Genomic DNA, 26,847 nt, shown 5'->3' with positions numbered 1-26,847 from the left:
TGAGGCAATATCCTAGGTATATTCATTTATTTTCATATTTTATCGATTACTTGAACTGTTTACTTTACAATAGGCATGAAAATATATCAACATTTGACTTATTTAAGTGTACAAATCAATTCGAACTCCAACTGTACTCTTTTTATACATTATTTAAACAAAACATGCATTAATCAATTTTGGAGTTTACTTAATATGAAAGAAATCAATTCAAATCATGATATAATCTAAACAATAAAATAACATATATGTATCTATACACAATCGATTACTTAATTAACTTAATTTGACACTAAAGTGTGTATATTCGGTAAATTTTTTGTCGCAATTAAACTAACAAGATCATAAAACAAATTGACAAATTCATGAAAATATAAAAACTATCAATTGTTTAAAAACGCCCATACGGCGTGCAAAAATACCTTGATAATATGTTGCTAATCAATCATAATAGTTGGTTGTTGCTAAAATTTAACTTAGAACTAGCTCTATACATGTATATAAATCGTATTTGCATGATTTGAATAGTGGCTTAAAACTAATGTTGCTTTTCCTATTTGTATGTAAACTTAGAAGAGGTTATTATTATACGCTTAGCTCGAGCTTTTACCCAATGAGCAGTCAATGATCTGCTTCAGGCACCTACCGAATTCCTCGATGATCTCCTTCTTGGTTGCCTCTTCGGCTTGCGCCGTCTCCTCGGCGTTCTTTGCGATTGTGACAAGACAGTGACTGGTCGCTTCGATTACAGCCCCATTGATGTAATTTGATGGTTGCCTGCGCATCGAATTCGCCAATGTTAATTTAATGCATCAATCAATTGAGTGTTTTTTATCAATACGCGTTGCGAATATTAATAAAAAGCGCTTCAATCGAAAGCAATTGAAAATCAAGTGGAAAACAAGCCGTGGCGTGCGGTTAAAGCAGACGCGGATATCATAGCAATCACAAAGTAAACAAATACAGCATCCAATCGATTATTTTTTACAACTCCGCACGAACACACAAATGCCAACACACCAAAATTATATTTAATTGCAAATTTCTACGACACTAACTACAGATTTCAGAAAAAAATCAACATTTTTATTCAAAAATCCAACAATTCAACGCGGCAAAATATTAAACTATATATATAAATATAAGACCAGCATAAAGTATAAATATCACAGTCCGTTTCGTGTTCCCTATACCCACCACCATCACATTAGTAGCATAAATGTTAGTACCTAACATACCTTGAGATCGATTTCTTCTTCGTGTCAACCGGACTCTTCTTGGCTGATTGCGGACTGACGTTGCTTTCCGTGAGCATTGAATTCCTCGTGGCTACTTCGAGACTGCCGGCGATTGTCAGCGGCGCGCTTTCCACATTCATACATCCCATGCATTTACAGTTGCTCGAGCAGGCGATTTTCGCCTCGTAGCATTCGCAGTAATTCTTTAAACAACCAGATCTTTTACAATTGCATCCCTTCGTGTGTTTCCTAATCGTCGCCTCGCCTGTATCCTTGCCTTTGCCGATTTTCGGTCGAAAGGCGTTCGGGTTGCGCTCGAGGCAGTTTTTAATCGCGCGTTGACGCTGCTCTTCGTTCTCGATGTTATTGTAACAATTCATGCAGTTACACATGAAGCAGAATTCGCCATTCGCGAAGCAATCACAGTATAGTTTGAGGCACTGTGATTTGGCGCAATTGCATGGCTTGCGTGTTTTGATCCCGTTCGATTCCATTGTTAGATCGGGCGATGCGATTTTCGGCACGACCGCATCTCCGGACGAGTTTTTCTGGATATTTCTCGCGGTAGTTATCTGCTTTGTCGGCGAGAGTGATAATCTGCTCATAACAACGGGTGAGCCGCTGCTGAATGTCTTCGAAACAGGCGCGCCTAGAGATTTCGTCACTTTTATAATTTGTTTTGGCGGCGGCGACGCCGGCGTTAATTTAGTTGTGGTTACTTTTGTTACGGTTGATGTGGGCGATGTCGTTGTTTGATCATCGATCGACTGTGAGCTGGTGATAAACTTGATGAACTGCAGACCTTTACCGGGGATGTTGATCGGATGAAATTGTGTTGTTTGCCCGCTGGGTACCTGGATTAGCTGGCCGGGTACTATATGTGCACCCGATGGTGCAATATTCGTTTGTTTCAGGTATATCCGTGAAGGCTGTACTTTCGTTGTGAAAGTCGTAGACGTCGCATTCGTGGTTGTCGTGGGGGCCATTTTCGGCGCCGGTAGGATTTTCGTCGGGGAGCGCAGCTGCGGAACGATTTTAATCGCTTTCGGCTGGTTACCTTTGCTGACCACGATTTGCTTCGCAGTACTGGCCATGGTGGTCTTCGTTCGAATGATGCCCAACTGTTGTGCTTCGCTGAAGGTGATCGTCTTGGGTTGTGAGGTGGTCGGCAGCAGCTTCAGGTTGGCGTCCGTTTTCTGCAGCACCATTATTTGTTGACCTGTTTTTGGATCTTAACACAAATTAATAAAATGTTCAGTAATCGGCACATGACCAGGGTTCACAAGACAAAAATAAATATTTGCATTCAATCGCATACAAACCGTAAATAATCACATACCGTATGCTCTTGTTATTGATTTGGGCGCAACCTTCTTAACGACCACCTTTTTGGGCGATACCAGTGAGATTGTACTTGGTGCTGGTGTACTTTTCGGCGGTTGCTTAATCGTGAGTGATTTTGAAATGCTCAAGTTTGAGAGTGTCAACCCCTGGCCGGGATTTATTAATTTGATTTGTGATCCAGCCCCAGAACCTATAAAATAAATACAAAATACTTGAATATACTGCAAAACAATGAGTTTTTGAATGTTCTATACCTTGAAGTAATAGTAATTGTTGGCCGGCAACAGGTTTAAAAGAAACTGGTAGTTTTGCTGGTTTGGGTGCAATTGTGAGTGGCCTCAGGGGTGGTATTGTGACTGTCTTGGGCTTTTCCTCCTCCATCTCCATCTCGATCTCCACGTCGTCGGCATCTCCCGCCGACAATGCCTCCAGTGTAATTACATCTGAAACCTCTGCGGGACGGTCTTCAAATTGCAAATCACTTAACTGGAGGCACTCACCATCACCACCCTCCTGCTCATCCACCTCTTGCGCCTCATCGATAACATCGATTTGAAGATGCGAGGCGAGCGCGTTGTGGTCGATGGTGGCCTCGTCGATGGTAAGACTATCATCGACGTGATCATCTGCAAGGGACGATAAGAATATTTGAAACTTTGGCTCGCATCACATAACCTCGCCGTATTCAAACCGACGGCGCCCGATTAAGAAGTTCTGTTTGCGTGTTTCTTACCTTCTCCGCCGAAGGACATCGTCGGCGTGGCGGCGGCCGCGCCTTGCGCAACCTGGGGCGGACTCTAATACACCAGGATTGTTGCGACGAAATCCGTTGGAGATTTTATGGAACAGATCACAAGCCACAACTCAAACCATACCAACTCCCGACTAGCATCGTTTTGTATTGGCGCTTTTACATCCAAGCGCTGTTGGCGTCCCGCCCAGATGGCGCTGAGGCGATATATTATTTCAAATTCTTCTATCATCTTTCAGCATTCGCTTTTGTTTCGGCGAGAAAATTTATAAAAACAACCGAAAAGCGAACGGTTGTCAAGCAACCATGGTGTGTGGATCGAAGGCGGCGGACACTTTCGTGTAAATTACTAAAAAAATCGTTTCGTCAATTTTTTTTGAAATTTTCTCTCCCGTTTCGATCCACATTCAAGCAAAATTTTCAGTCCTTTATAACTCTATATAATACAAAAAAACGAAAGTAAACCCTCATCCAACCATGTGTGATAACAGTAACGCGTCCTGCAATTCCAAATCCGCCGATCCGTGCCAGAAGGTTACGGTAAAGAATTCCGGTGGCGAGCGGCCGAAAGGCGAGGTGCGCTTTATCGAGTACGATGAGGGAAAATGCGGCCGCCGCTCGAAGAACGTCGTCGTCAAGAACGGCAAAAGCAAGCGTGACCCGCAGATTGTCGCACCACCACCAGAGGACATCCCGGCAATCGTGGTGAGTATAAGTACCTATATGTCAAAAAGACGCGACTCGCGACACATTCCGCCGCGAAGAAATAGACGCGTGTATTTATAGCCGCGCTTGAAAATATCTTCTTCAGATTTTCTCTCTAGTCAAAACAAAATTGCTCCTTAGACTAGTATGATTGCTCGCAAACTAACAGAGTTTAATACTATTTAAATGCGTCATAATCTCTTCATTATGAGGTTATATTCATATTTTGCGTCTTTAATGCAAAGTTTCTAAAAAAGTTTATTACTCCGCGAGCTTTTACTTTATCAAAGTAGTCAGAGAAGATAGATGGCGTAGCATGCGGGCACACAGGAGGCGCCTGGCGGTCGTGAACCCCCCGGCCGGCGTTCCACCGCCCCCCGGACAGATTGCGCGTTGGAAGCTCTGACGCGTTGTGCGTCGACGCCATTATTGCCCAACGTTCGTGCGCCGTGCGGCTCTAGTTGCTCGCTCAGTCAGGCCGTGCGCAGCAGTTACAGTTAAGTCCGTGTTGTCTGTGGCCACGTTCCGACCGTCGCCCCATAAGTTGCGCTCCATCGTCTCAATCGCCACCCGTCGTCAAAACTCACCAATAAATAAATACACGTGAGTATCTACGGCATCAGCTTAACGCCATTTCATTGCGGATTTGCGCGATTTTCATTTGTTTCGCATACGCATCGGGAATCACAGTGGCACCCTGGCGCGGTCATGCGGTTTCCTTCATGCATCACGTGCCCTACGACCGCTTTTCAGGCGACTGGAAATCGTATAATTCGACGTGCTTCGCAGTGTTTAAAGTGTCGGGTAGCGCGGAAAAATATCATGCGCGCCGTGCGGCACTCACGTAGGCCTGCCAGCGGGCGCGATGTTATGTAAGCGAGTGAGCGAGCGAAAATCGATTTTTATTTTAGGGAAAAAGCAATCAATCGCGAACGTCGCTGGCACTTACTATGTGCGCAATGCAGGCGTGGTAATGTGTAGTTCTGCAAGCCGGTGGAGGGTTTGCCCGCCGGCGCCGGCGAAGAGCCGACTATTTTAAGAAGTGGCGGAAGGAGTTCGGCCGTCGCGGCCATTTTGTCGCACGGAGTTTATGTAACCTTGAATTCTTGCTTGCTCAAGCGGTTATACTCTCGAAGACGTACAAATATCTGGAGTTAAAAAATGAAAAAATGAAGAGGGGACTTTATTTGCATACACGCATGGTATGCCATTTGCCTGGCCTCTATTTGTTTATTTAGTACTTAACACTAACACCATAAACAATTCAATCATAATTGGGGCACGAACTGCGCACACATTTCGCATTTATTGCGCGAGTAATCGGCGGACAATGAATGAGAATCACATTATTGTCGCTCCTAGACAAATCGTACGCTCGATTTTATTTCAGGCGACAAAATTCGCGTAAAACGCGCAAAAATCACCTCTGTTATAAATAGGTCTCATCTGTCGCGCGCTCGCAACGCAAAAGCGCATTATTTGATATCCTTCGCGTTTAAAAATATCGTTAATAATTGTTGTGTAACGATGCATGATCTTAACGGTGTGGCATCCGTGCTTATGCCAAGTTAGACAAGCGGCGCTGATTTGGGTTGATTTGCGCGCAGGTAATGGCTCCCCCATCGTACTCCGATCTCGGAAAGAACGCCCGTGATGTCTTCGGCAAAGGCTTCCACTTCGGGCTCATCAAGCTCGACGTGAAGACCAAGACCGGCAGCGGCGTCGAGTTCAACACGACCGGCACCTCCAACCAGGAGAACAGCGAGGTCTTCGGCTCGCTGGAAACGAAGTACAAGGTAAAGGACTACGGACTCACCTTTGCCGAGAAATGGAACACCGACAACACGCTCGGCACGGAACTCACCGTGCAAGACCAGCTTCTCAAAGGTCTCAAGCTCGGTGGCGAATTCAACTTTGCACCTCACTCTGGGTATGCTTTAAATATAATCAAATGCAATCACAATTTATTCATTTATTGTGTTATATTGTAGCAATAAGGCTGGTAAAGTGAAGAGTGCCTTCACAAATGACATGGTCGCGGTAAACGCGGACGTTGATATCAACCAAGACGGTCCGATTATTAATGCCGCTGCAGTCATCGGTTATCAGGGCTGGTTGGCTGGATATCAAGCAGGCTACGACATCAACAACAAGAAGCTTACCAAGAATAACTTCGCACTCGGCTTCACAACAGGCGACTTCATCCTTCACACCAATGTGTAAGTAATCCGGGGGCGGTAATCTTTTATTAATTCCAAGGTCCAAGTTAATCGTCTATACTCCTACTAATAATCCGTTTATATCCTTCTTTGCTCCTGAATATTATCCTGGTGCTGGTTCCGGTGGCGTTGCTGTGGACGTGTAACTAATTAGTCAATTTGCATCCGGCGGGGCTGATGATGGTGGCAGCAATGACGGTCAGGAGTTCGGTAGCTCCATTTTCCAACGTGTATCACCTCGTTTGGAGACGGGCATCCAGATCGCGTGGGCCTCCGGCGGCAACAACACCCGCTTCGGAATCGGCGCTAAGTACGACTTGGACGATGGTGCGTCCCTGCGCGCCAAGATCAACAACGCAAGCCAAATTGGACTTGGTTATCAACAACGCCTTCGTGATGGTAATATATTCTACATTTTATAATTAAATTTGTTCTTTAAACGAAAAAAAAAATCATGCATGCACAGTAATGAATGAAGATTTAATGAAAATTCATCATCAAATTATTATATATAACTCACACGCATGTTTATAATTAACTTTTTTACTTATTGTTATAAGTAATTTAATTGGGGGTGGTTTGAATTGATGCTGACTTAATTTTGGAATTGTATTTGCAGGCGTTACCCTAACTCTGTCGACTTTGATCGACGGCAAGAACTTCAACAGCGGAGGCCATAAGGTTGGCTTGGCCCTAGAATTGGAGGCTTAAGCACCCTTCCTCTAGACACCCGAAAATCCCAATTCACGACATGAAACTACAAGCAAGCAACTATCCGCAACATCAACAAGAAACGTACCGGACACAAAAACAAGCAACTTTCAAGCATCATTGTTTATCGATTCAAAAAGAAATCTTTAACACCGACATTAAAATAAAATAATAATATTAATAATAAATTCAAATCGAACGCAAGCTCTGTTGCGGTGCAAAGCAATCGAACCGCAAATGCGTTCACAATAAATGACGTTGAATATTGAAGTTGATTACACAAAATAATAATAATAATTCGCAGCGAGCTGGATGTCTAGATAGTACTATTCACTACACGGGTGCATGAATTATGAAGCGATACAAAAGCGGAGAGGCAAACGCTCCGCTAATACACAACCAACCAAAAAAAAAACAACAAAAATTATGTAAATCGTGAACTGCTGAAAATTTGTAGATATTTTTATTATTTCCGATTACCTATATTACTATCTAATAATGTGTTAGCATATGTGAGATAATATTTAGTTTGTCATTACGATAATGTTACTTGTAATGGGAAAGTCATCGATGAAGAATATCGCGGCTGACGGGAGGCGAGTGCGGTGGTGGTGTTTGCGTCTGCACGGCGCGGTCTCAAAGTCTCCCAATTCAAACGACCGCGTCTGGCGGTGGTGTATCGGCGGCGAATCGGTTTTATTTCAGTAGCCGCCATAACTGCTGCCAGGACGCAACACCGCCGTAAATTCTCGCTCGCCCAACGACACCGCTTGTAATAATCATAGTCGTGGGTAATTTGGCGTGCGCTCCAGCCTTTTATTTTGTTAATGAATAGAGACTTTCTTGTTGTTTGTGATTCATAATGAAGAGAAAAAACAACGCGCATGGGAGGAGAGGGCTGTTTCACGATGTTTGTTCTGTTCATATATAAAAAAAAACGAAACTAAGTAACATCAACCTTGGGGATGTATTGATGAGAGTATTATTAAAAAAAAACACACACACATACAATTGAGATTCGCAGTGCTTTGTCGATGCGAATTCATTTTTAATCTTAATTTCTTATTTTTAGGATTAATATATGTAACTACGAGTCCATTTGCTGTTCCAATTTCCGTGCGATCCACTCCGGGTGTGCTTTCGTGATCAATTCGATTACGTGGTTTACCTGTTCACATAGCGATTGGATTTGTTTATCCCATTGCGGAAGAGTTTCCGAGGCTTTAAAATTTAAGAGAAAAATTAATTTAGTCACAATTAATGAATACCACACAAAAACTTACTTTTAAAGTAAACAACAGAGTCGATCTGATCAATATCGCCGTTCAAGCGGCCTTCCGTAATCATTTGACTGGCAATCTTCTCGGCTTTCTCCGCATCAATCTCAAGAAGCGCGCCGAGACCCTCAAATTTAATATTTTTGTATGATTTGCTGGCCGCGAGCAAATTGTGCTCGATTACAGCGCGATCAAGAATTGTACTGCCATCGAGCATGGACGCCTTCTGATGAGGCTGTAACAACGCCTCGAACTCCTGCAACTCTGAACGGCGGATGATTCGATCAAGATACATCTTCTCCAAGATAGCGAACGCCGGCAGAGATTGACATCGCTCATCTTTGAAGAGAATCGCGAGCATTCGAGAACGTTGCTGTCCAGCCGAAGCCAGTACTGTGCAGATGAGCGCATTACGCAACGCAGTCACACGTTCTTCTTCATGAATGATCGATCGGTAAGACAACTCGTTGTAGCGCTGCGCTGCTTCGATAAATTTACGACGATAGTCCAATACGCGAGCGTAGCACACCTTGTAATAGATCTGAAGCTGTTCGTTCTTGCTCTCGGCCTGCAGTAGTGAAGCGCGGTTGATGAAAGCCTCGGCTTGGATGGGATCGTCATCCTCAAGATACAAACGGGCGATTTTCAAATAAGTTTCTAATTTATAATCTACAGAATATTGTCTGCCAGAGAAAAGAAAATGATTCATTCATGGTTACTGAGTTTTTATCTGTTAAAAACGTACTTTTGTCCGGTTTCTAGTGGAATTCCAACGAGGACATTGGCAGCGTCACGCCACTTCTGTTCGTTTTCATAAATATTACCCAGGTGTTGTCGGATCATTGACACTTGTTCTTCAAACGAAATAACCCTAGGTTGCACTTTGTCTAATGTGTAATGTGCAACCTCTTTGGAGATATTATCAGGCAATCTTGTCAAGTTCAAGCTGAGGTCTGAGAGTAGCTGTCTAGAGATGATCAGGCTAACGTTTTCGTTCACGACTAAAATATGCACAGGTAACTCAACAAAATTACGTTTTAATTGCACACTGGAACTCACTTGCGTCTATAAACAATTTCAGGCCTTCAATGAGCTCGTTTCCAGTCAAAGACATCAAGATCACATCGGAAATATGGCGATATCTGTGAGAAAATCATCAATATTTGGATGAAACCTCGGCGTTTTCGGTAAGTTTCAAGTTATTTTATCTACCTTTCGGCTTGATCTCTGTGTGTACCACCCGAAGTGGTAATACTGGTCAATTGCTGACGAATCAGGGTGATGTTTGCCATCGTTTCGCTTTTTAAATTTTGTTTGTGGCGATTTAGAAATGTTTTGTATTCGCGAAACTATTGTACGACGTGACGGTGTAATATACGATATACAATAGATTAGGTTAGGTTCAAATGGTAGGCAAGTATGAACACATCTTTAGAAAGATTTCCGATTTGTGACTCCCTCTCGTGTTACAACACATAGAACAAAATTTTAAGCGTTTGTGTTTAGACACAAAGTTCTCAAAGATTAGAAGTTGATTAGATTTCATTTATATTCCACTATCTAAATCATTTTTTGCATCATACAATTAGTACTGACATGATGATTTATAAATTAATACAAGAAGAAGAAAAGTAAAACTTTGCAAGGTAAAATAAACAATAAATTCTTCTAAATAACTGAATCACACACCAGTTTTAACTAAGCATAATGACAATCAGTGAAGTCTAACATTTTACATGCAGTCCTCATGCCGTGAGGAGATATATCAAAGATGCCGGCGGTGTTTAAAACATTAAAACCGCGATTGCCGCGTTTCGGATTCTTCTCCTGACGATCTTTCTCCGTTCGTGCCAGTTGTCGTAAATACGGGAAGACATCTTTGAAGAAACACTCCTTATCATGGCGTATATGAAGTGGAACAGCACGTTGAAACTTTGCAGCGCAGTTTTCTTGCTTCGCTCGCCACCTAAACACAATTTCATCAGAAAAATGCTACAAATTATACACAAAAAATGCTGTAATACCTTCGAATTTTGCTTGGTGCAGCATAACTCCACTCATCTGACATTGCAGCGTCATCAGTCTGCATAAACTTCTTACATTGTCCTTCCAGCAGTCTTTGTTGTAGTTCTTCAGTCAAGTAACGATCAGTTTTGTAATAATCAGTTCTTGGATTCAATTCCACACTGTCGAATAATTCGAAATCATTCTCATACGGTTCCAATCCTCCAATAATACCTTCACTTCGATTAAGAGTATCAGAAAACGAGATGTTTTCGATCAAACGCGCATAATCTCTTAATTCTTTCCTTACTCTCGGCTTATTCTTAGCGTTTGGCGTGATATTTCTATCAAAACCAACAATTTTCGGTATATTCCACCACAGCGTGCCTAAATCTAACGGTTGCGGGAGTATTTGCCCCTCAGGGTGTGAAATGAAAGCTTGAATGCATTTTCTATGTGCCTCCGGGTTTGAATTTAAATTTTCAATCGAATCCCCGCCGGAAATCAACCAAAATTGCAATTGTAACAATGTCCGTCTTATATCGCCCACATTCCACTCTAATAACATCTCTAGAGCATTTCTTTCCACCGTTAAACCTTCTACCAAACATAGAATTTGTAAATACGTAGCCATTGACTCAGCGGACAGTCTTGAAAACGACAACAACGGATATTGTTGGCTCACATATCTACTCACATGCGGAACATTGTAATCGTTCGTAATCAGTATAATCGGACGTTTCGAACTAGTAATCAACGTGTGCAACTCTTTCGTAAACTGTTCATCCTGTTGGTAGACTAAATCTACGTCGTCAATAAGTATCAAGCACATTTTCATCTCTTGATCGTTATGTTTTCGCACTTGGTGCGATTGCGTCGCTTCGTGCATTTGCTGCAGTAGTTGTTTACCAGTACGACGACTACTGACATTCACTTCGAGGACATTGACGCCGAGTTCCTCACACAACGCGTAAACTGTTGCTGTTTTACCACAGCCTGGTTTTCCGTAGAGTATCATCGTGTTTTTCAATTGTGACGCACCGTCACCGTCGAACATTTCACCACCGGGGCCATCAACGACCGCCAACCAACCTTCCAGCCATGTTTTTAATGATTTTACTTCTTCGGTATTCCCTAGGAGATCATTCGCACACTTGGGACGGTATTTCTTCGTCCACATTGTGAATTGATTGAGGTTTTCAGCCACAACAATAGGTGTTCCTCTCGTGATCTTTTTCAGCGATAGAGATGTTGTTGATTTTACAGGGTTTTGGTAACGATAATCAAGCCCATTACGGTCAGCGAACGTCACAAACAGATCAAACACCGGATAGTTTGGTTTTTGAATACTTATAGCTTTATATTTACTGAATAGTGGCGCTTGATTCTTTACCGGATGGAATGAAACCGGAATATTTTGTTTCACTTCGCTGGTAATGCCATTACACGATGATAAATTTTCAGTAGACTTTAAAATTTTCTTAATGTAAGTATCATCGTCTTCAGGAGTTATTAAATCAATGTTTACAGAAGGTAAATTCCATGCAAATGATGTACAACGTTGTTCAACATGTGCTACAGTTGGAAAAGCAAAGTATTCTTCTTCCTGAAGCCTGCAACATACAAAAAACAACAATTAAAACAAAAACTCAAACAAGAATCAATTAATTTCATACACTGTTGATTCGATTTTTTGTTTCTGCTTCAAAATATCCGGGACTCCACTGCGCAGGAAATTTTCTCTGGCTTGCAAAGATGCGGGACTCAATTGTGGTGGTTTAGGTTTCGGTTTAGCTTGCTCGAAAACAGAAGCGACTTTCTTGGCGACTTGTGACTTCCTAGGCCTACCTCTCCTCTTTCCTGAACTGGTAGAACTAACGGATGCTATGGAATCAATGGAAGACTCACTAGACATACGTTTACGGCGTGTTTTCAATGGTTTTTCATCATCCAGGTCAATGGCGTTTAGTGAATCAAAATTGATTACAGGTTTTCGAATGCGTGAAGTTCGACGTAAAGTCGGTGTCTCTGGCGATTTGTCTACTTTTTCTTTAGGTATCTCTGGTCCTGTACTTAATTCTTCTTCGACTACTTCAACAACTTCAGGTTTTTTCTTTAGACTTAATTTACTATATGGAATAATCACCTTTTTGGAACCTGAATTTGATTTATTTTGACTTCGTTTAATTGGTGAGTTGAATAATTCGTCCCATTCAGCACTTGAATTTAGATTTTTTGCTTCATCAACTGTAAGAATATCAATATCAGCTTCTGGTTGCGGTTTATTGTCATTTTCAGCTTTTAAAAGTGTTTTCGGCACGGTTTCTTCATCTTGAACCAAGTTTATTGGTTCTGATGAAGATGTATCATCATCAGGCGTAGTAATTTCATCATCGTCATCGTTTTTATCCATCTTTTGACGTTTATTCTTCTTACGCTCATGTGCTACGTCCAATTTTCGCTTCATTTGTTTAGTTTTCGTGTATTTACGTGGTGATTTTACATTAGGAGCGCTGGGAGGCGAGCCGCTTGTACGTCCTTTGCCCATGAGGAACTTAAATGCGTCCTGTCGGTTATTCTCTGGCAGAAGATCCGGCTCATTGTCCAAATCAATCACTTTAGGAGTTGCTTTATGATCTTTTATGGGAGTTTTCAAAGCACTCTTCATTTTTGGTGACATAAATAAATTAGCAGATACTTTGAAAGTAGCAGTTTCTTCTGTATTCTCCTTTTCTTGCTTGTCTTCTGATTTATTTTTGTATTTAGTTGGTGTTACTTCAGAAATGATTGTATTTTCACTTGTATCTTTAGTGTCTTTGGGACTTTCTAATGCTACTTTACTTTTATTCATTTTACATGCATTACTATTCATCTTATTAAGAGCAAACTTAGCTTCAGATATGTGATCAATCTTTTCCCCATTCTGCTTTTTAGCCTTTTCTTTCGATTTATTTTTAGTTTTGGATTTATTAGAAGTTATCTCAGAACATGCATTAAATTTATCCGAAGTTGGAGAATCACCTTCTTGAATCCTCTGCCTTTTTGCATGCAATTTAGACCTTGGTGAGGTAAATAAATTAGAAGATACCTTTAGAGTGGAAGACTTTTTGTCTATGTTCTCCTTACTTTCTGACTTGTTATTGTACTTTATTGGCCATTCTTTCCCCTGTTTATTTTCCGGTATCAACCGCAGGATGTCATCTACCGGCATATGTTTCTCTTCATTGGATTCCACGGATTTTACACTTTCAGCGACGTTTTTCACGAAAATACGACCAGTTTTCCTGGTTGTATCAGGGGGATCAAGTACATCTGATTTTACCTTGTACTTGTGAGTGAACAGATCGTAGTTCATCATCTTGATGAATGGTGGATTCTTCAGTATCTTCTCCTTTATCTTGAGTAGTGATAAATCGAGGTTTTCGGCATCGTTTTGATGATCTTCGGTTGAAATTGAACTGCTGCCATCATTCGAAGCACTTAAATCTTCCAGGGAGCTTTCAACTCCTCTCGCCACTGCCGCGGACATTGTTTAATTTTAAAGTAAATACATGCACAACGAACACAATTCAAAGAATGCACATAACAACAACTAAACAAACACGTAAACAAGTGGACCATGAAATAAAACTTAGGTTGCCATCGTTTCGAAGTTTGATAACCAACAAACTTGTTGCTTCGAATCTTGAAACCGCCAATGGATTTTCCGGAAGGCGAGGATAACCGAATGATGCCGACTCAGAATTTTAAATGTTAATCATTGAAATAATTGATTCTACAGCAAAATAGTGCAATGTTTTATATAGCAATTATTATTTTACGCATTATAAAGTGCATCGTAAGAATTTTAATACACAAAATAAGGAGATTTTGTGAAATTATAGTTTTAACGTTAGTTCCTAAAATATCCGCAAGTGTCGCCATATTGGTGATTAGACATAATTTGCAAACGTGAACGTTTTCCGATTAAACTTTATAGAAAGTTAGAAAGCAGTTGTAATGAAAACCGATCAACTCTTAAAATGGTAAGTTGGCCCTAAAATTCTCTAAACATTGCGCTATTATTATCGCAACGAGTGTGGTGCGTTCAAACCGCTTGTTTCCGGAGTGTTACACATTTTAACGTAACATAAATGCGAATTTATTTTCAATATAACAGGCATATAAACATCGTTATCTCATAAGTTATAAGCACTTTTAGCACTATTTGACACGTCTTTCGAAGTTTGTTCTTTATCATCTGAGCTCCCTATAGCATGGTAAACAGTATAAGGTTTCTTAAACACTTGGTGAATTCCGTGTGAGCATTCAATCTTCATATTGCACCTTGCATTCTCTAAATATTTGTGCACGAACAACCGGTTCAATTCGTGTATATCCGGATGCGTCAAATACTCGTCCAGTGTCATCCACTTGCAGTCCTGAATTTCGCGTTCGCACTTTTTAACGGCCGTTGAAAGCGGTTTCAGGCTGACTACCGTGTATAAATCAGAGCATTGAAACTGACCGCCATGTCCGTGTCGAAACGCGAGCACGCTTCGAAACTCCGTGTGAATGTTTGTCTCTTCGTAGACTTCTCTTATTGCCGCGTCGACAAAATTCTCACCGGGTTCGACATATCCACCCGGCAGTTTCCAATGCGCTCGGTCGTAGTATTTCTCACTAACAACTAGAACTTCTTGGTTGTCATTTATCACAACAGCACCAACTCCAACCATTGTGTGAGCAAACGGTGGCACATTACAGGACTCATCTTTCGGTAGCCAATTCAGCAACATGACGTAGTCCTGCTTTGCATGGTGGTATGTGAATCCATTCTAGAATAATTTTTGAGAAATCAAACAAGTGTTTAGACTTTTGCATAAACATGCTTGCTTACTTGTACTAAAATAGGTATCCAAGCAGCATCTTTAATGTGAACTTTGAACCATATCCCTCTTTTATTTGCCTTGGCCCATTCCAAAATGGAATCTAAAATATTCTCAGTCAATCTCACCACTATACTATCATCATGCAAATAAGAGACTTAGTAATAAATCCTGAAAGCTTTCTCCTTCTGGTATAGTCTCTCTCGTTGAATCCACTAGAATGCCATTGTATCTGTCTCCTCTGCCCTGCAGTAATTGTGGTACAGCCATCCTGGTGGTGTGCAGGAATCTCAGGGGAATAGATCTAGTGTGAGCAGTGCATGCAACTTTGCTATCATCTAATTTTCTTCACTCGCCACAATGCATCACGCATGACTCGACGTGTTCTACGTACGTTTTCCTGCAGATTGTGCACGACGGCGCGGCGTGCTGCGCATCGAACGCGCGTGCTCCGTTAGCGGAGGTTCGTCTGACGTTGGCGGTTGGCAGGTATTTCCTGGTGTGCGCACGAATGACATTGAGCATTTTCGAGGAAGCGCATTAGTTACGACACGAGCGCGACTGGCCGAGTCACACGGCGAAAGGTTCATAGTCGATTTGCATGTAATATAGGGCGATTATTACTGGCGCAAGCCGCCGATTACGCGAGCCGCGAGACGACCTTGATTTTGCGCTACTTAACGAACGGGGTTATGAAATTGGGCACAGCGCGGAGATTTGATATTTTGGAGTGTTTAGTAAACAATCTTACGTTACACGTTAAGTTATGTATTATGTAATATCCGTGGTTTATTATCTCAGTATTTTGATTCGTAACCGGTACAAAAATTGCGTGTGGAATAGTTTTATATTTTAAATATAAACAGTACAACAATGGGAATTTACAACTTTTGTTTTTTCTTGGGTTTCCCCACAACTTTCTTCTGATTTTTCTTATTGTCCTTGCCATTTTGCTGTAACTTCAACTTTTTTACTGGAGTTGTCCCCTTGGGAACCTCCTTTGCAACATTGTCATCATTTTTCGGGATTTGTGGATTTTGTTTGTTTTTCTTTTTATTTTTAGTTGTTGCTACGTTTTGTGTGATATTTTCGTCATCTTTGTTTAAACCGTTCGGTTTCTTGGGACTTTGTTGTAGTTTTAACTTCTTAACTGGAGATACTTCTGCCACATCGCTATCGATTTGTCGCTTTTTATTATTGTTCATTTTCTTGCCTGCATTAGGCACTTCTTCACTCACTGATTGCTCTTGAACATTTTGTATTGAAGTATTGTTGCCATTATTTAGCATTTGTGACTTTTGTTTATTTTTCTTCTTCTTCTTCTCCGGAGCTGTTGTTGCTACGTTGTCCGCAGTTGCATCTAAATTCTTTGATTTCTTGGGACTCTCGTCTTGTTGCGACTTGAGTTTGTTAGCTAAACCTTTTTCCATGATTGTGTTACGCTTTTGTTTCTTTGTTTTTTTCTTGCCAACAATCGAAACTTCGTCAACTACCTCATCCAAGTCGGTATTTTTTGTTGCGCCTTTCTTATCTTTTTGCTTATTCTTCTTTTGTTTAACAGCTGTTGCATCGACTGCACAATTCGGCTCAACATCATCCTCATTCTTTTCTAACAATGGGCAGTTCTGTTTCTTGTGACCTTGCTCCTTACAGTGGAAACACTCCTGTGAACGCAATTTCATTAGTAAATAACCAACAACATTCCTTAATATAACTTACATTTTTGAAAGCAATCAATTCGCATTTGTGTCCAACAATGGCGCACTTCTTGCATTTATCGCAATGCGACCACGTGTTCTTGACACACCGTTTGCACGGATCGCAGTGGACATATTCACGACCATCTTTGGATGTACAAACTCCACACTTGTCGCAATGCTTGTTTTCGTCCGACACCCAACGTTCGCATTTCTCACAATATTTATACCCTTCAGATTCAGGTAACTGCACCAACCTACAAAGCACATACAAATAAAAAATATATTTATATTAACATCGTGGTAAAATCACTAACGCTGGTTTGATATTGGTGAAAATCCTCACAGGCGATCCCTGTTTTCGCGCTTTCGGTCCCTCCGCGAACAACGGATGATTGTCATATCCAACTTTATAATCCAACATTGTAAAGTTGTCCATAGAATTTTTAATCTGCGGTTCCATGAAGTATGGAAAAACGAAAAACGTGGGCAATTTATGTGTCAATTTTGTAATTGCCTGGTGTTCCTTGTTTATTATCTCTAAAGTTGCAGCTAGTGGTTCAATCCTGCCACCAAATGGTGGATCTGTTACAATTATCAACTCATTTCCTCTAAAAAGACAAAATTGTTACTGTAATGTTCAATCATATAAAGTAATATTTAAATACTTGTTGTTACTAAGGAAATCCTCATAATTTTCTTTGACACCATCAAAGAAAAAGTGATGATTGAAGACATTATACCATGCAAACTGCATGGGATTATAGAATGACATGTATCTTCTATCAAAATCCAACAAGAAACTGTCCAGTTTCAATGTGCAGTTATTTAAGATATATTCGTGGATTCTAGGAGCTCCAATGCACAAAACATATCTTTAGAAACAAATAATTATTAACATTATTTACTACTATACAATATTATTTTCAATTTACTTACTTATAACCAAGTTTTAAAATAGTATTAACTATAAACTCACAGGCACCCTCACTGAACAAATATTGTGCCTCTTTCTTGGCATCTTCCAGTGGTAGTAAGAATTTACTAGGACTTCTAAGCACTTCCTCCTTGATGCCCTTTGCATGCTGATGCTGCAAGTGTTTTGCTTGATACTTAGGTAACTCAAACTCGCCGCAATCATGGCAATACATGCGTTCCGCTTCGCATGATTGCAGCACGTCCATAAATGTTTGATAAACCACGCGTGGGCCTGATGTTGATAGATACTGGTCGATTTTCGACTCCCAGTACCTCTTTCTATAAGTTTGACTTTCATCCTGCCACACAAAGATAGAACATTGCTTTCTGTCCCTGCATGCTGAGCACCCAAAGAAAGTTCTGGGTTTGTTATTGTCTAACGTGCGGAATAATAATGTAGGACCATGCGGGCAACGCGGATGTTTCTTAACATCCTCGATTATTACACTCACTCCCGCAGACATTGTGGATATTTAAGGAGTTATGTCAAATTCAAGAAATTACACACGTGGAAAACACCGAAATCGCGCACTAACCAGATGAATTCGTGCAACGTGCACCGCACAAAAAAGCACACGTGAGTTTTTCTTGGTTATTCACTAGTCGGATAGTAAACGGTGTAAAAGTGGAGGGATATAGTGATGGAGGGAGCTTTGGGCAGGATGTGAGCTTTTTAGTTCGCGATTTTGGTATTTTTAAAAGAACGGCGTTGCTGTGATGATCTCGTGGTGAGCCAGTTCTTTTATTTTAATTATTTTCTAGTGTAAACAGGTAAAACAATGTTTATTTTGTAGTTTATTTAAATATTACACGATTTTCTTTTCTTTTAGTTAGTTATATGTAGACGACAAGTAGTTTACGATAAGTAATATAGATTTAAATAGAATTTGGTACCGTCATGACTTGCAATCTGAGATAGTATGTATAATATTATTGTTCATTCTAGATTTGGTAGAGTGTACTGTTATTGTTTATTTGTTATTGACATGCAGCTGATTTAACCGTTTTTTTTTTCGTTATGTGTTGCTCATGTTTTTTTGTTTGTGTGTTTTGTTCTAACCTCAGTGGTGAAACATGTGATCATGATTCTTCAGAGTGCGTTGCTCATGTCTTTTGCTGTTTCTAGTGTGCAATCAACTAATATTAATCAACTGCAATAATGGAAATCACAAAATCAAGTAAGCTATCTGTAAATTTCGCTTATTTTCTTGCTCATATCAACTGTTACTGTAGACTTGCTGAGTGAGCTGCCTGGCATTGAGGAGGCAATCAAGAATGCCTCATTTCTTGCAATAGATTGTGAGTTTACGGGTTTAATTACCTCCTGTAAAATCAATCCTTATGATACACCAGAAGAGTATTACCAGAAAATCCGCCTTTGCTCAAAGGACTTTTTAGTTATCCAATTTGGATTAAGTGCATTCAGGTAGATATACAAACTTCAAATAATATTTAGTTGCATTTGCTTACCTATTTAATTTCATACAGATATGACACTGGCAGTAAATCATTCAAGGAGAAGTCCTACAATTTTTTTCTTTTTCCAAGAAAATTTAACAAAAATCTCCCAGATGAGAGTTTTCTCTGCCAGGTTTCTACCATGACCTTTCTGATAAATGCTGGTTTTGATTTCAACAAATTGTTCAAAGAAGGTATTCCCTATTTGAACCGGGAAGGCCGGTTGCAACTCCAAACTTATCTGGATGAAGCTCAGAAGATTAAAAACAAGGAGCCAGTACCAATACCTGATCACTTAAAAAGTGAAATTGATGATGTGTTGTAAGTCTGGTTGTATCTAGTACAAGAATTCTTCTAATATTTGATATCATTTCAGCAAAGAAATCAAAAATTTCATAAAAAGCGGCGACGAAGAGCGCGTTTTGAATACGAGCAGTGCATTCTGCCGGCGATTGATCTACCAGTCTCTACAAGAGCGGGTAGGTGATGTTGTTACTTTGGAGACTCGTTTTGAGGGAGATGATAGAACGTTGGTCGTCAGTCACAGCAAAACCGGCAAGGAAATTGCAGAGATTCATCGGAAGATTATGAGGGAAGCGATTGGCTTCTCTGAAATTATTCAATTAATTTCAAAATCGGTAAGAAATGCTTTTTATATTTGTGACTATGCAACTCATTATTTATTACAGCGCAAGCCAGTTGTTGGACACAATATGATGCTGGATGTGTTTCATACAATCAATCGTTTTCTTGTAAAGTTGCCAGAGGATTATAAGTCGTTTAAGGATTGTGCACATTGCTTGTTTCCTTGGTAATATTAGTGTATTTATTATTTTGTTATTTTATTACATTCTCTTGTTTTAAAATTCAAATCAACATTTAATACTTTAATTTGCTTTTAGTATATTTGACACCAAACATATTGGATCTCACATGATTTTTAAGGATATAATTCAGTCGACAGTTCTGAGTAAGATGCTTCATAGTCTTTTACAGAAACCGTTTAACCCACCTGTAGTTGGTAAGTAGACTACTAGTCCACTTTGTGTGCCTAATGATTTTACCTTTGTAAAACAGAGAATGACATTGTTGGCTTGGCCAAACCGTATTCGGTGTTGGAACCACGCGAACACGAAGCCGGTTACGACGCTTACATCACTGGTCTCTGCTTCATCAGTTTGTGGGACTATATAGGCAAGAAGATTGGCTACAAGGGCAGCGTTTTTGAAAACATCAACGTCCTCGGTCCGTACTACAACAAAATATACCAGATGCATCTCAGGGACGTTCCATACATCTGTTTAGATGCACCTGATGGTAAGTTACACGCTTACTTACTTTCTCTGAAAGGAAATAATTACTTGATGTGTACCATCTTCAGTACGTCCGTCTCGAGAACACGTTTTTTACATCTCCTTTTCGAAGACATGGAAGGTTGCCGATATTGTCCAACTGTTCAGTCCATTCGGCTTCGTCTTCGTATCCTGGATCGATGCAACTTCCGCTTACGTAGCGCTGAACAATCGTGAAAATTATCCGGCTGTTTTAAAGAGTCTTGCAAAGAGCACCGCTTATAAAATCATGACTTATTCGCAACATCAGGCCATACTTGGAAAATTAAAACCGGATAAAGTGGGTGATAAAGAGCTGGAGCAGTCGGATGATTTGGGGGTTGTTGTCACGCGCGATAAACGCAAGCGGAAGTCAACCAACGATGACCAGTAAGTTGACTACTCCCAGATCCTTATAATCCTTACGATTTGTTAAACAGGTCAGGGTCAGCACAAAAGCAACGAAAGAACCTGACTGAGTCGAACGAGTCAGTGTTGTTTAATAGTTTGCTTGTAAACAAAACACCTGACAAGGCATTTGCTGAGGACGACAGCTGGGAGTAAGGCTGCATAAAATTACCAGTTTTAACTGGTCTTACTCGCCGCAATTTCTCAGCTTTTAAGTAGATTTATAAGACTACTATGTAATAAGGAAGAATATTATTTGAGTTTTATTTTTTATTAAATTATATCGTTTTCTTGAAATACGAATTTTGTGGAATACAGTGGAGAAAATGTAATGCATGCAAGTTTACGACATCCTGTAGTGAGATATATTTGCAAAGTCGGTCCAGGTCCTAACCTCTACCGCCGAGACCTGTACATTTGTCAATATGTATTAAACATTTATAATCGAGTTGTTTGTGCGGTGTGCAATCGGGTAGACGGGTAATCGGATTGATTAAAACTCGCTTTCGAACAATCGACGGTGCGCAATAAAACCCTAACGAGTGTCGTAAATGTTCCCCGCCGGCTTGGGTGCTTAATTAAGGTGAAATATGGGCGCCGAGTGTAATTACCTATTATAATTAATGCGTTTGCTTGTGCTTGTCACCGTTGCATTTACCTACGAAGCACAAATCAGTCGCCTTTTGTTCGTTTATCGCGTTAAGACCAAACGTAAGTTAAATTTACTTAGTTATTTATAATCTTCAGTGTCTAGATAAACATTTCGGTGATATCTCGAACTTGAAAAACAGATTTCATACCGCATACCGTTATCTATTTTATAAACTTGTTGTTCGGCGAATGTGTGTCACTGTCTAGTAATTGCTAGGAATTCAAAGGAACACGGAAATTATTAGGTATGTGAAATGTTTTTACACATATTTTCATATGGAAAATACGTGAAGGGAAATTCATACGTTTAGTAGGGCCTACCAGCGATAAATGACTGCATGACAAGGCATAATTCATGTTGACATTTGCGGTGCAATTTGTTAAAAAATAAATTCTGTTGAAATTGAAATTCATTTAGTTATTAACTACGATGGGAGTCATCGATTACATCCGTTTGTTTTTCGACCTCGTGGTGGAGTTCGTCTTCGGTCTATTTTATTCCAAGGAGGTCGTACCATCAGTGAAGGATGACTTACTCTTGATGAGCGCGACGCAATTAGCAAAGGGTATACGCACGAAGAAATTCACTTCGCAACACGTGGTTCGTGCGTATCTTGCACGCATCGAAGAGGTCAACAGAACGCTCAACGCTGTTGTGGACATACGCGCTAAAGATGCGATAGCGGACGCCATCTCCATCGACGAGCGGATTCCACACATGTCGCCCGCAGAATTTAAATCATTACCTTTTCTTGGCGTACCTTTCACTGCTAAGGAATCGACATTGTGTGAGAATATGTCTGCTACATTTGGGTTGAAACAAAGACTGAATGTCCGCTCGGATCAAGATGCCGTAGTGATTCAAAATATGAAAAGAGCTGGAGGTATCCTTATTGCTGTTACGAACGTACCACAGTTGAATCTGTGGGTCGAGACACATAATCCTGTCTATGGACTCACCCGCAATCCGTATAATACCTCATGTGCGGTGGGTGGATCATCCGGAGGTGAAGCATCCATTCTTGCCGCATGTGGGTCACCAATTGGTATTGGAACAGATATTGGTGGTTCTATCAGAATACCTGCTTACATGTGTGGAATTTTTGGACATAAATGTTCCAATGGTCTTACGGATACTAAAGGTACCACTTTTTAACCGTTCTCTCTAGAGTATCGGTATTAAGCTTTAATTTTACGATAGGTTTAACTTTCCGGGACGGAAGTGAAACGGAGCACACCATGGTGGCCATTGGACCAATGTGCCGCAAGTCGGAGGATCTTATTCCAGGAATCATAGCTCTTCTCGGTAAAAAGGCCGATCTTTTGAACCTCTCCGTTCCAGTAGACACCAGGAAACTTAAGTTTTACTACATTGAGAAAAATAGTGACATAAGATGTTCACCGATTCGCGCTGATGTCGAATACATCAACAAAATGTAATTTTTATTCGCAAGTTTCTTGCGCTTTATAAAAGTATGACTTTTTTATGTGCAGGGTTGTAAATCACTTCCTAAAGGACAGGACCGTTGAAAGACTAGAAGTACCTAAACTGAAATATTCCTCTGCTTTATACAAATACTGGATGGAACAAGAATGCGGTGGATTTAGGTCGGACGTGACAAATCGTACCTATGAGGCAAGCGCTGGGTCTGAACTATGGAAATATTTGACCGGACGTTCGGAGTATTCATTTAGTGTAGTCCTGGTCTTAATGAGTTTGCAGTGGATGCCCTCACCAAATGAGGAATGGGCCCGTGAAACCACACAGGAAATCCGGAATTATCTTATGGTAAGTTTACGCATCTTTTGATCCCAGTTTGCCATTATTATTAATGGTTTACTCCCAGGATAAATTGGGCGATGATGGCGTTCTGCTTTATCCTTCGTGGCCCCAAACAGCAACTTATCATCACGTTGGCTACTTTAGACCATTCAACTATTCGTACACGAGCATCTTTAATCTGCTGAAGTTCCCCGTCACACAAGTGCCTCTAGGACTAAACAAAGATGGCCTCCCTGTTGGAATTCAAGTAGCGGCCGCACCAATGAATGATCGACTGTGCGTCGCTGTTGCAAAGGAACTGGAGCAGGTATTTGGTGGCTATGCTGTGCCGCAATCAGCAAATGTGAAGAAATAAACCAGTGAATTTAACATTTCTATGCATAAGAGTTAATGAGACTCCGAACATATTTTTTACAAATTATAATACACATTTCAAGGGAAACAATAAGCATTTTTACTTTATTATTAGATTTTTGAAGCGGTGTGATAGGAAACATTTGCTTCTTAATCTGTGATCTCTATTATCTTACATTAATAATTTTTGCAATTCACTCCAAGGAAGCGCGCAAGAATGTCATTTTTAAATAATATTTTATTATACGTAATTTGAATTGCAAGTTGCAAGAACTGAAATAGTTTCACGTCGTCTCCCCCGAGGTGAAACTTTTTAAACCAAACATCAAATTTGTAATTCCAATCAGGTATAATAATAAAATATTATTTAAATTATTAACTGTTCACGTACTCATAAACAATTATAAATGCCGTTTTTGTGTTTCAAGGCACTAATTTTTGTATGTTTTATGGATCTATGAACCGAACTCGGCCTCGTAGAGTTGCCCAACTTATTTCAAATTGTATGTATTGAAATTTTTTATTAGTTTCAGTAATAACTTTTTTTAATTAACTTGCAGCCAACATGCAAAAATGCAATTTTTATGTTTTGAGGCACTAATTTTTGTACGTTTTATGGGTCTAGGAACTGAACCGGACCTTGTAGGGTAGCCCTACTTGTTTCAGATTGTATGTACTGAAGTTCTTTATCACTTTCAGTATTAACTTTTGTATTTAATTCGCGTACTGCATGCAAAAATGCAAATTTTGTTTTTCGAAGCACTCATTTTTGATTGTTTTTGGGGTCTAGCAATCGAACTCAGCAACGTAGACAGCGTGCGCATTGTAAGTATTAAATTTCTTTATCATCTTCAACTGTAACATTTTTATTGAACTCGCGGGAAAGCTACACAAATGGCGATTTTCTGATACGGTAATGTAAGTTCTTATCCAATTAATCAATTCATACAAATTCATAAAAGCACGAAGTATCTATACTTCGTGCAGTAAAGTTTCATGCAATACACCGGTATTTTGTACCGCCAAAACTAGATGGCGCTAGTACAGCTACTGCTTGAGGTTGATTTGTGTGTTCGATAGTAGGTAAATAACGTAAGCATTGAAAGCAGTCTTGTCGGCAAGCAATGTTTTGGCTACTCAGTCAGTGTGCGGTTGCGTGTGTTCTACTTGTTTTTAAATTGACTGCAACATCTTGTATTTCGTGATATTTCTATTAAGCGAAAAGCTACCGATTTATCCCGCGTGATTTATCCTCGCGTATGGGTGCAGACGACCGTCGGGCGTTGGATGTTTCTTCAGTGCCTACGAATTCCAATCGAATTTATTATATTGAAAATTTGTGGAAATAAAACACGTGCATATCTTGTATGAACAAATTGTTAGAAAAGTAATAAGGTGAGTAACATCATTACGATCTAGCAATTTGTGGAAACGTGTTTGTGAAATTTAATTGTTTATGGCTAAAAAAATATAGAAGTAAGTAACATCAGGTAATTATTTATTTATTTCTGTTTAACTTTTTGAATGCTACAGACAATCGCATTTTTTATGATAGATGTATATAATTCAATAAATAAAGGATATATTTTTTTATTACTTTCTACGTCGAATACGTATGCATGTTCTATATGTATAAAAAATATATTTATTTATTAAAAATTTTACGTGATTTTGGATTTACAGTTTTATTTTTGAGTTTTACATGTTTCGCCCTGAGGGCATATTCAGAAAACTTCTGTTTCTGAAGAGTCTGAAGAGCCGGAGGCGCTCTGGTCGATCGCTCACTGCTTCGGTCTGTCTATAGCTCCCGGCCCATTTCATTGCTCAGGTCTGTAATGAAATGAAATTCAATGCAAAAAATGCAGTCGATGCGAGCTGCGACTTGATGCTGACCAAGTACATTCAATCTCATCAGCCATTTGTTGTTCAAGCAGTTGTCGTCCAGGATTTTGAAAAATATTTCGCAATCATCGTTTTATCCTTGGGAAAAGTTATGCGTATTTTAACCAATGTAAGTATATTTCACGTTTTTATTCACCTTTGAGTGATTCTATTATTGAATTATTTGCATGTGTAGGAGGTGGAAAATGCTACGGTGGACGTTGAGACTGACGAAGGCCCGAACAATATAAAAATGATTAAACTGCTGATGCATTTCATAGAAGAGGGACAACAGCCATGCACCCAGCTCATTGAAGGTAGATATAATATTTGTAATTTGAAATAACATTCATGCCTCGTGTATATCGAGAAGTTGATGAATCTGTGGAATAGTAGAAGAGAAAAGATGCCTCTAGGGGGAAACGTTAAACAAGGTATTATACACATATTTGTATTATAGCTTTAAGTTTACGTATAATATAGAATAAATATTTATCGGAATGACCCAAAGATCAAATCTATAATATATCTTATCGTCGCACGGCTGTCAATTCTCATTTCTGTTTAGTCGGTTGCGCCTTGTTGTGCGGTGTGGACGTGTTTTATTTGTCCGTCAATCTGTGTAGCGACTTTTAACGTAAGTATGAAATTATTTTTGACGTGATAACGTCTTTAAAATCGTTTTACGGGTGACATGTTCAGAAACTGTGTCACGAGGCCTCTCGAGGCCGATCGCAGGTATACCCCCCTCTCGTTATAACGAGAGAGAGACGGACCGATCTCCCGTCTCATCTCGAGCGCTGCCAGTCATTCCGTGAAACTTGACACGCGGAATCCACACGAGCGGAGGCAGGCATAGCGTTCGAGTGAGTTGACCGATCTTCCGTCTCTCTCACTCTAGCGGCATACAAACGAATGGAGATTTTCTCGTGCGGTTAAGTTTTCGTTGAATGTTTAACAGTAAAACAAAATGTGAAGTGCAAGTGAAGTGTTACAACAATTGCAACAAACAAAACTTATATCACCAATAAGACGTTATCACGTAAACATCTCGATCGTAAACCTACTTTACAAACAACCATTTTTTAAGTTTAAAATTTTGAAACATGAAAAAATATATTTTCAATTAAAAGTGATGCAATCAGAAATTAATATCTTAAACTATGTATGTATTTGTGGACTTACTTTA

General features: G+C 40.0%; 7 protein-coding genes and 1 long non-coding RNA gene across 16 annotated transcripts; 4 read left to right on the top strand and 4 right to left on the bottom strand.

Moving 5' to 3' along the window:
• Positions 1 to 10: 10 nt before the first annotated feature.
• Positions 11 to 3,499, bottom strand: LOC135791628 (protein lin-54 homolog). Of its 2 annotated transcripts, XM_065302092.1 has the most exons (6): positions 3,316 to 3,497; positions 3,083 to 3,208; positions 2,837 to 3,034; positions 2,578 to 2,772; positions 1,239 to 2,469; positions 11 to 777 (listed from the first exon to the last, which is right to left on the bottom strand). In XM_065302092.1, exons 1-6 carry the CDS (start codon positions 3,332 to 3,334, stop codon positions 594 to 596), a joined length of 1,953 nt encoding a protein of 650 aa, XP_065158164.1. In that variant the 5' UTR covers positions 3,335 to 3,497; the 3' UTR covers positions 11 to 593. The 2 variants fall into 2 exon arrangements, with proteins under 2 accessions (XP_065158164.1, XP_065158154.1); XM_065302082.1 differs by having other exon boundaries at positions 2,837 to 3,208; positions 3,316 to 3,499.
• A 381-nt stretch (positions 3,500 to 3,880) lies between these two features.
• LOC135791714 (voltage-dependent anion-selective channel-like) lies at positions 3,881 to 7,983 on the top strand. 3 transcript variants are annotated; one of them, XM_065302207.1, is made up of 5 exons: positions 3,881 to 4,038; positions 5,646 to 5,968; positions 6,030 to 6,257; positions 6,412 to 6,656; positions 6,877 to 7,983. In XM_065302207.1, exons 2-5 carry the CDS (start codon positions 5,649 to 5,651, stop codon positions 6,966 to 6,968), a joined length of 885 nt encoding a protein of 294 aa, XP_065158279.1. In that variant the 5' UTR covers positions 3,881 to 4,038; positions 5,646 to 5,648; the 3' UTR covers positions 6,969 to 7,983. The 3 variants fall into 3 exon arrangements, with proteins under 3 accessions (XP_065158279.1, XP_065158289.1, XP_065158297.1); XM_065302217.1 differs by having other exon boundaries at positions 3,894 to 4,038; positions 6,448 to 6,656; XM_065302225.1 differs by lacking the exon at positions 3,881 to 4,038 and adding an exon at positions 4,464 to 4,641.
• CSN4 (COP9 signalosome subunit 4) lies at positions 7,975 to 9,666 on the bottom strand. Its single transcript, XM_065302196.1, has 5 exons — positions 9,458 to 9,666; positions 9,305 to 9,387; positions 8,991 to 9,246; positions 8,252 to 8,928; positions 7,975 to 8,189 (listed from the first exon to the last, which is right to left on the bottom strand). The coding sequence occupies exons 1-5, from the start codon at positions 9,535 to 9,537 to the stop codon at positions 8,056 to 8,058; spliced, it is 1,230 nt and encodes a 409-aa protein (XP_065158268.1). The 5' UTR covers positions 9,538 to 9,666; the 3' UTR covers positions 7,975 to 8,055.
• Positions 9,336 to 21,286, top strand: LOC135791642 (poly(A)-specific ribonuclease PARN-like). 5 transcript variants are annotated; one of them, XM_065302113.1, is made up of 11 exons: positions 18,423 to 18,563; positions 18,623 to 18,710; positions 18,919 to 18,970; positions 19,026 to 19,218; positions 19,281 to 19,571; positions 19,627 to 19,888; positions 19,940 to 20,061; positions 20,153 to 20,271; positions 20,328 to 20,567; positions 20,632 to 20,971; positions 21,022 to 21,286. In XM_065302113.1, the coding sequence occupies exons 3-11, from the start codon at positions 18,952 to 18,954 to the stop codon at positions 21,143 to 21,145; spliced, it is 1,710 nt and encodes a 569-aa protein (XP_065158185.1). In that variant the 5' UTR covers positions 18,423 to 18,563; positions 18,623 to 18,710; positions 18,919 to 18,951; the 3' UTR covers positions 21,146 to 21,286. The 5 variants fall into 5 exon arrangements, with proteins under 5 accessions (XP_065158200.1, XP_065158185.1, XP_065158175.1 ...); XM_065302103.1 differs by having other exon boundaries at positions 18,858 to 18,970; XM_065302128.1 differs by lacking the exons at positions 18,423 to 18,563; positions 18,623 to 18,710 and adding an exon at positions 9,336 to 9,432.
• On the bottom strand, positions 9,777 to 18,402 carry LOC135793601 (ATPase family AAA domain-containing protein 5-like). The gene is made up of 8 exons (XM_065304615.1): positions 17,754 to 18,402; positions 17,483 to 17,689; positions 17,132 to 17,425; positions 16,837 to 17,071; positions 16,003 to 16,781; positions 11,926 to 13,779; positions 10,270 to 11,862; positions 9,777 to 10,211 (listed from the first exon to the last, which is right to left on the bottom strand). Exons 1-8 carry the CDS (start codon positions 18,254 to 18,256, stop codon positions 9,944 to 9,946), a joined length of 5,733 nt encoding a protein of 1,910 aa, XP_065160687.1. The 5' UTR covers positions 18,257 to 18,402; the 3' UTR covers positions 9,777 to 9,943.
• On the bottom strand, positions 14,367 to 15,770 carry LOC135791739 (uncharacterized). Its single transcript, XM_065302251.1, has 4 exons — positions 15,512 to 15,770; positions 15,276 to 15,421; positions 15,129 to 15,220; positions 14,367 to 15,066 (listed from the first exon to the last, which is right to left on the bottom strand). Exons 1-4 carry the CDS (start codon positions 15,640 to 15,642, stop codon positions 14,428 to 14,430), a joined length of 1,008 nt encoding a protein of 335 aa, XP_065158323.1. The 5' UTR covers positions 15,643 to 15,770; the 3' UTR covers positions 14,367 to 14,427.
• Positions 21,287 to 21,431: 145 nt separating the features above from the next.
• Positions 21,432 to 23,871, top strand: LOC135791672 (fatty-acid amide hydrolase 2-A-like). 2 transcript variants are annotated; one of them, XM_065302154.1, is made up of 5 exons: positions 21,432 to 21,700; positions 22,059 to 22,782; positions 22,842 to 23,076; positions 23,135 to 23,429; positions 23,488 to 23,871. In XM_065302154.1, the coding sequence occupies exons 2-5, from the start codon at positions 22,071 to 22,073 to the stop codon at positions 23,776 to 23,778; spliced, it is 1,533 nt and encodes a 510-aa protein (XP_065158226.1). In that variant the 5' UTR covers positions 21,432 to 21,700; positions 22,059 to 22,070; the 3' UTR covers positions 23,779 to 23,871. The 2 variants fall into 2 exon arrangements, with proteins under 2 accessions (XP_065158226.1, XP_065158218.1); XM_065302146.1 differs by having other exon boundaries at positions 21,432 to 21,885.
• Positions 23,872 to 25,408: 1,537 nt separating this feature from the next.
• LOC135804226 (uncharacterized) lies at positions 25,409 to 26,175 on the top strand. Its single transcript, XR_010551004.1, has 2 exons — positions 25,409 to 25,788; positions 25,855 to 26,175. It is a non-coding gene; the product is annotated as an uncharacterized lncRNA (long non-coding RNA).
• Positions 26,176 to 26,847: the final 672 nt, after the last annotated feature.

The sequence above is a fragment of the Atheta coriaria genome, unplaced genomic scaffold, assembly GCF_025399875.1.
Source record: "Atheta coriaria isolate IRGN ID8LTWV9N9 unplaced genomic scaffold, Caltech_Dcor_3.1 hic_scaffold_1_pilon, whole genome shotgun sequence".
NCBI classification, from domain to species: Eukaryota; Metazoa; Arthropoda; class Insecta; order Coleoptera; family Staphylinidae; genus Dalotia; species Dalotia coriaria.
Note: the sequence above shows the minus strand (reverse complement) of the source record. Positions and strands in the feature narration are given on the sequence as shown.

Excerpts from the sequence above, each read along its gene's own strand:
- CSN4 (XM_065302196.1), bottom strand. The coding sequence starts at position 9,537 with ATGGCAAACATCACCCTGATTCGTCAGCAATTGACCAGTATTACCACT. Across the intron at positions 9,247-9,304 it reads GAAATTGTTTATAGACGCAA|TCGTGAACGAAAACGTTAGC; the intron begins GTGAGTTCCAGT and ends TGCATATTTTAG. Across the intron at positions 8,929-8,990 it reads CCACTAGAAACCGGACAAAA|ACAATATTCTGTAGATTATA; the intron begins GTACGTTTTTAA and ends TTTCTCTGGCAG.
- LOC135791714 (XM_065302207.1), top strand. The coding sequence starts at position 5,649 with ATGGCTCCCCCATCGTACTCCGATCTCGGAAAGAACGCCCGTGATGTC. Across the intron at positions 6,258-6,411 it reads TTCATCCTTCACACCAATGT|TCAATTTGCATCCGGCGGGG; the intron begins GTAAGTAATCCG and ends GTAACTAATTAG. Across the intron at positions 6,657-6,876 it reads TCAACAACGCCTTCGTGATG|GCGTTACCCTAACTCTGTCG; the intron begins GTAATATATTCT and ends TTGTATTTGCAG.
- LOC135791672 (XM_065302154.1), top strand. The coding sequence starts at position 22,071 with ATGGGAGTCATCGATTACATCCGTTTGTTTTTCGACCTCGTGGTGGAG. Across the intron at positions 22,783-22,841 it reads TGGTCTTACGGATACTAAAG|GTTTAACTTTCCGGGACGGA; the intron begins GTACCACTTTTT and ends ATTTTACGATAG. Across the intron at positions 23,077-23,134 it reads GTCGAATACATCAACAAAAT|GGTTGTAAATCACTTCCTAA; the intron begins GTAATTTTTATT and ends TTTTATGTGCAG.
- LOC135791739 (XM_065302251.1), bottom strand. The coding sequence starts at position 15,642 with ATGCTCAATGTCATTCGTGCGCACACCAGGAAATACCTGCCAACCGCC. Across the intron at positions 15,221-15,275 it reads CTTTCAGGATTTATTACTAA|ATTCCATTTTGGAATGGGCC; the intron begins GTCTCTTATTTG and ends AGAATATTTTAG. Across the intron at positions 15,067-15,128 it reads GGATACCTATTTTAGTACAA|AATGGATTCACATACCACCA; the intron begins GTAAGCAAGCAT and ends AAATTATTCTAG.
- LOC135791628 (XM_065302082.1), bottom strand. Across the intron at positions 2,470-2,577 it reads ATCAATAACAAGAGCATACG|ATCCAAAAACAGGTCAACAA; the intron begins GTATGTGATTAT and ends ATTTGTGTTAAG. Across the intron at positions 778-1,238 it reads AAGAAGAAATCGATCTCAAG|GCAACCATCAAATTACATCA; the intron begins GTATGTTAGGTA and ends TTCGATGCGCAG.
- LOC135791642 (XM_065302128.1), top strand. Across the intron at positions 19,219-19,280 it reads TTTGGATTAAGTGCATTCAG|ATATGACACTGGCAGTAAAT; the intron begins GTAGATATACAA and ends AATTTCATACAG. Across the intron at positions 20,062-20,152 it reads GCACATTGCTTGTTTCCTTG|TATATTTGACACCAAACATA; the intron begins GTAATATTAGTG and ends ATTTGCTTTTAG.
- LOC135793601 (XM_065304615.1), bottom strand. The coding sequence starts at position 18,256 with ATGTCTGCGGGAGTGAGTGTAATAATCGAGGATGTTAAGAAACATCCG. Across the intron at positions 11,863-11,925 it reads CAAAAAATCGAATCAACAGT|GCTTCAGGAAGAAGAATACT; the intron begins GTATGAAATTAA and ends TGTATGTTGCAG. Across the intron at positions 10,212-10,269 it reads GCACCAAGCAAAATTCGAAG|GTGGCGAGCGAAGCAAGAAA; the intron begins GTATTACAGCAT and ends AATTGTGTTTAG.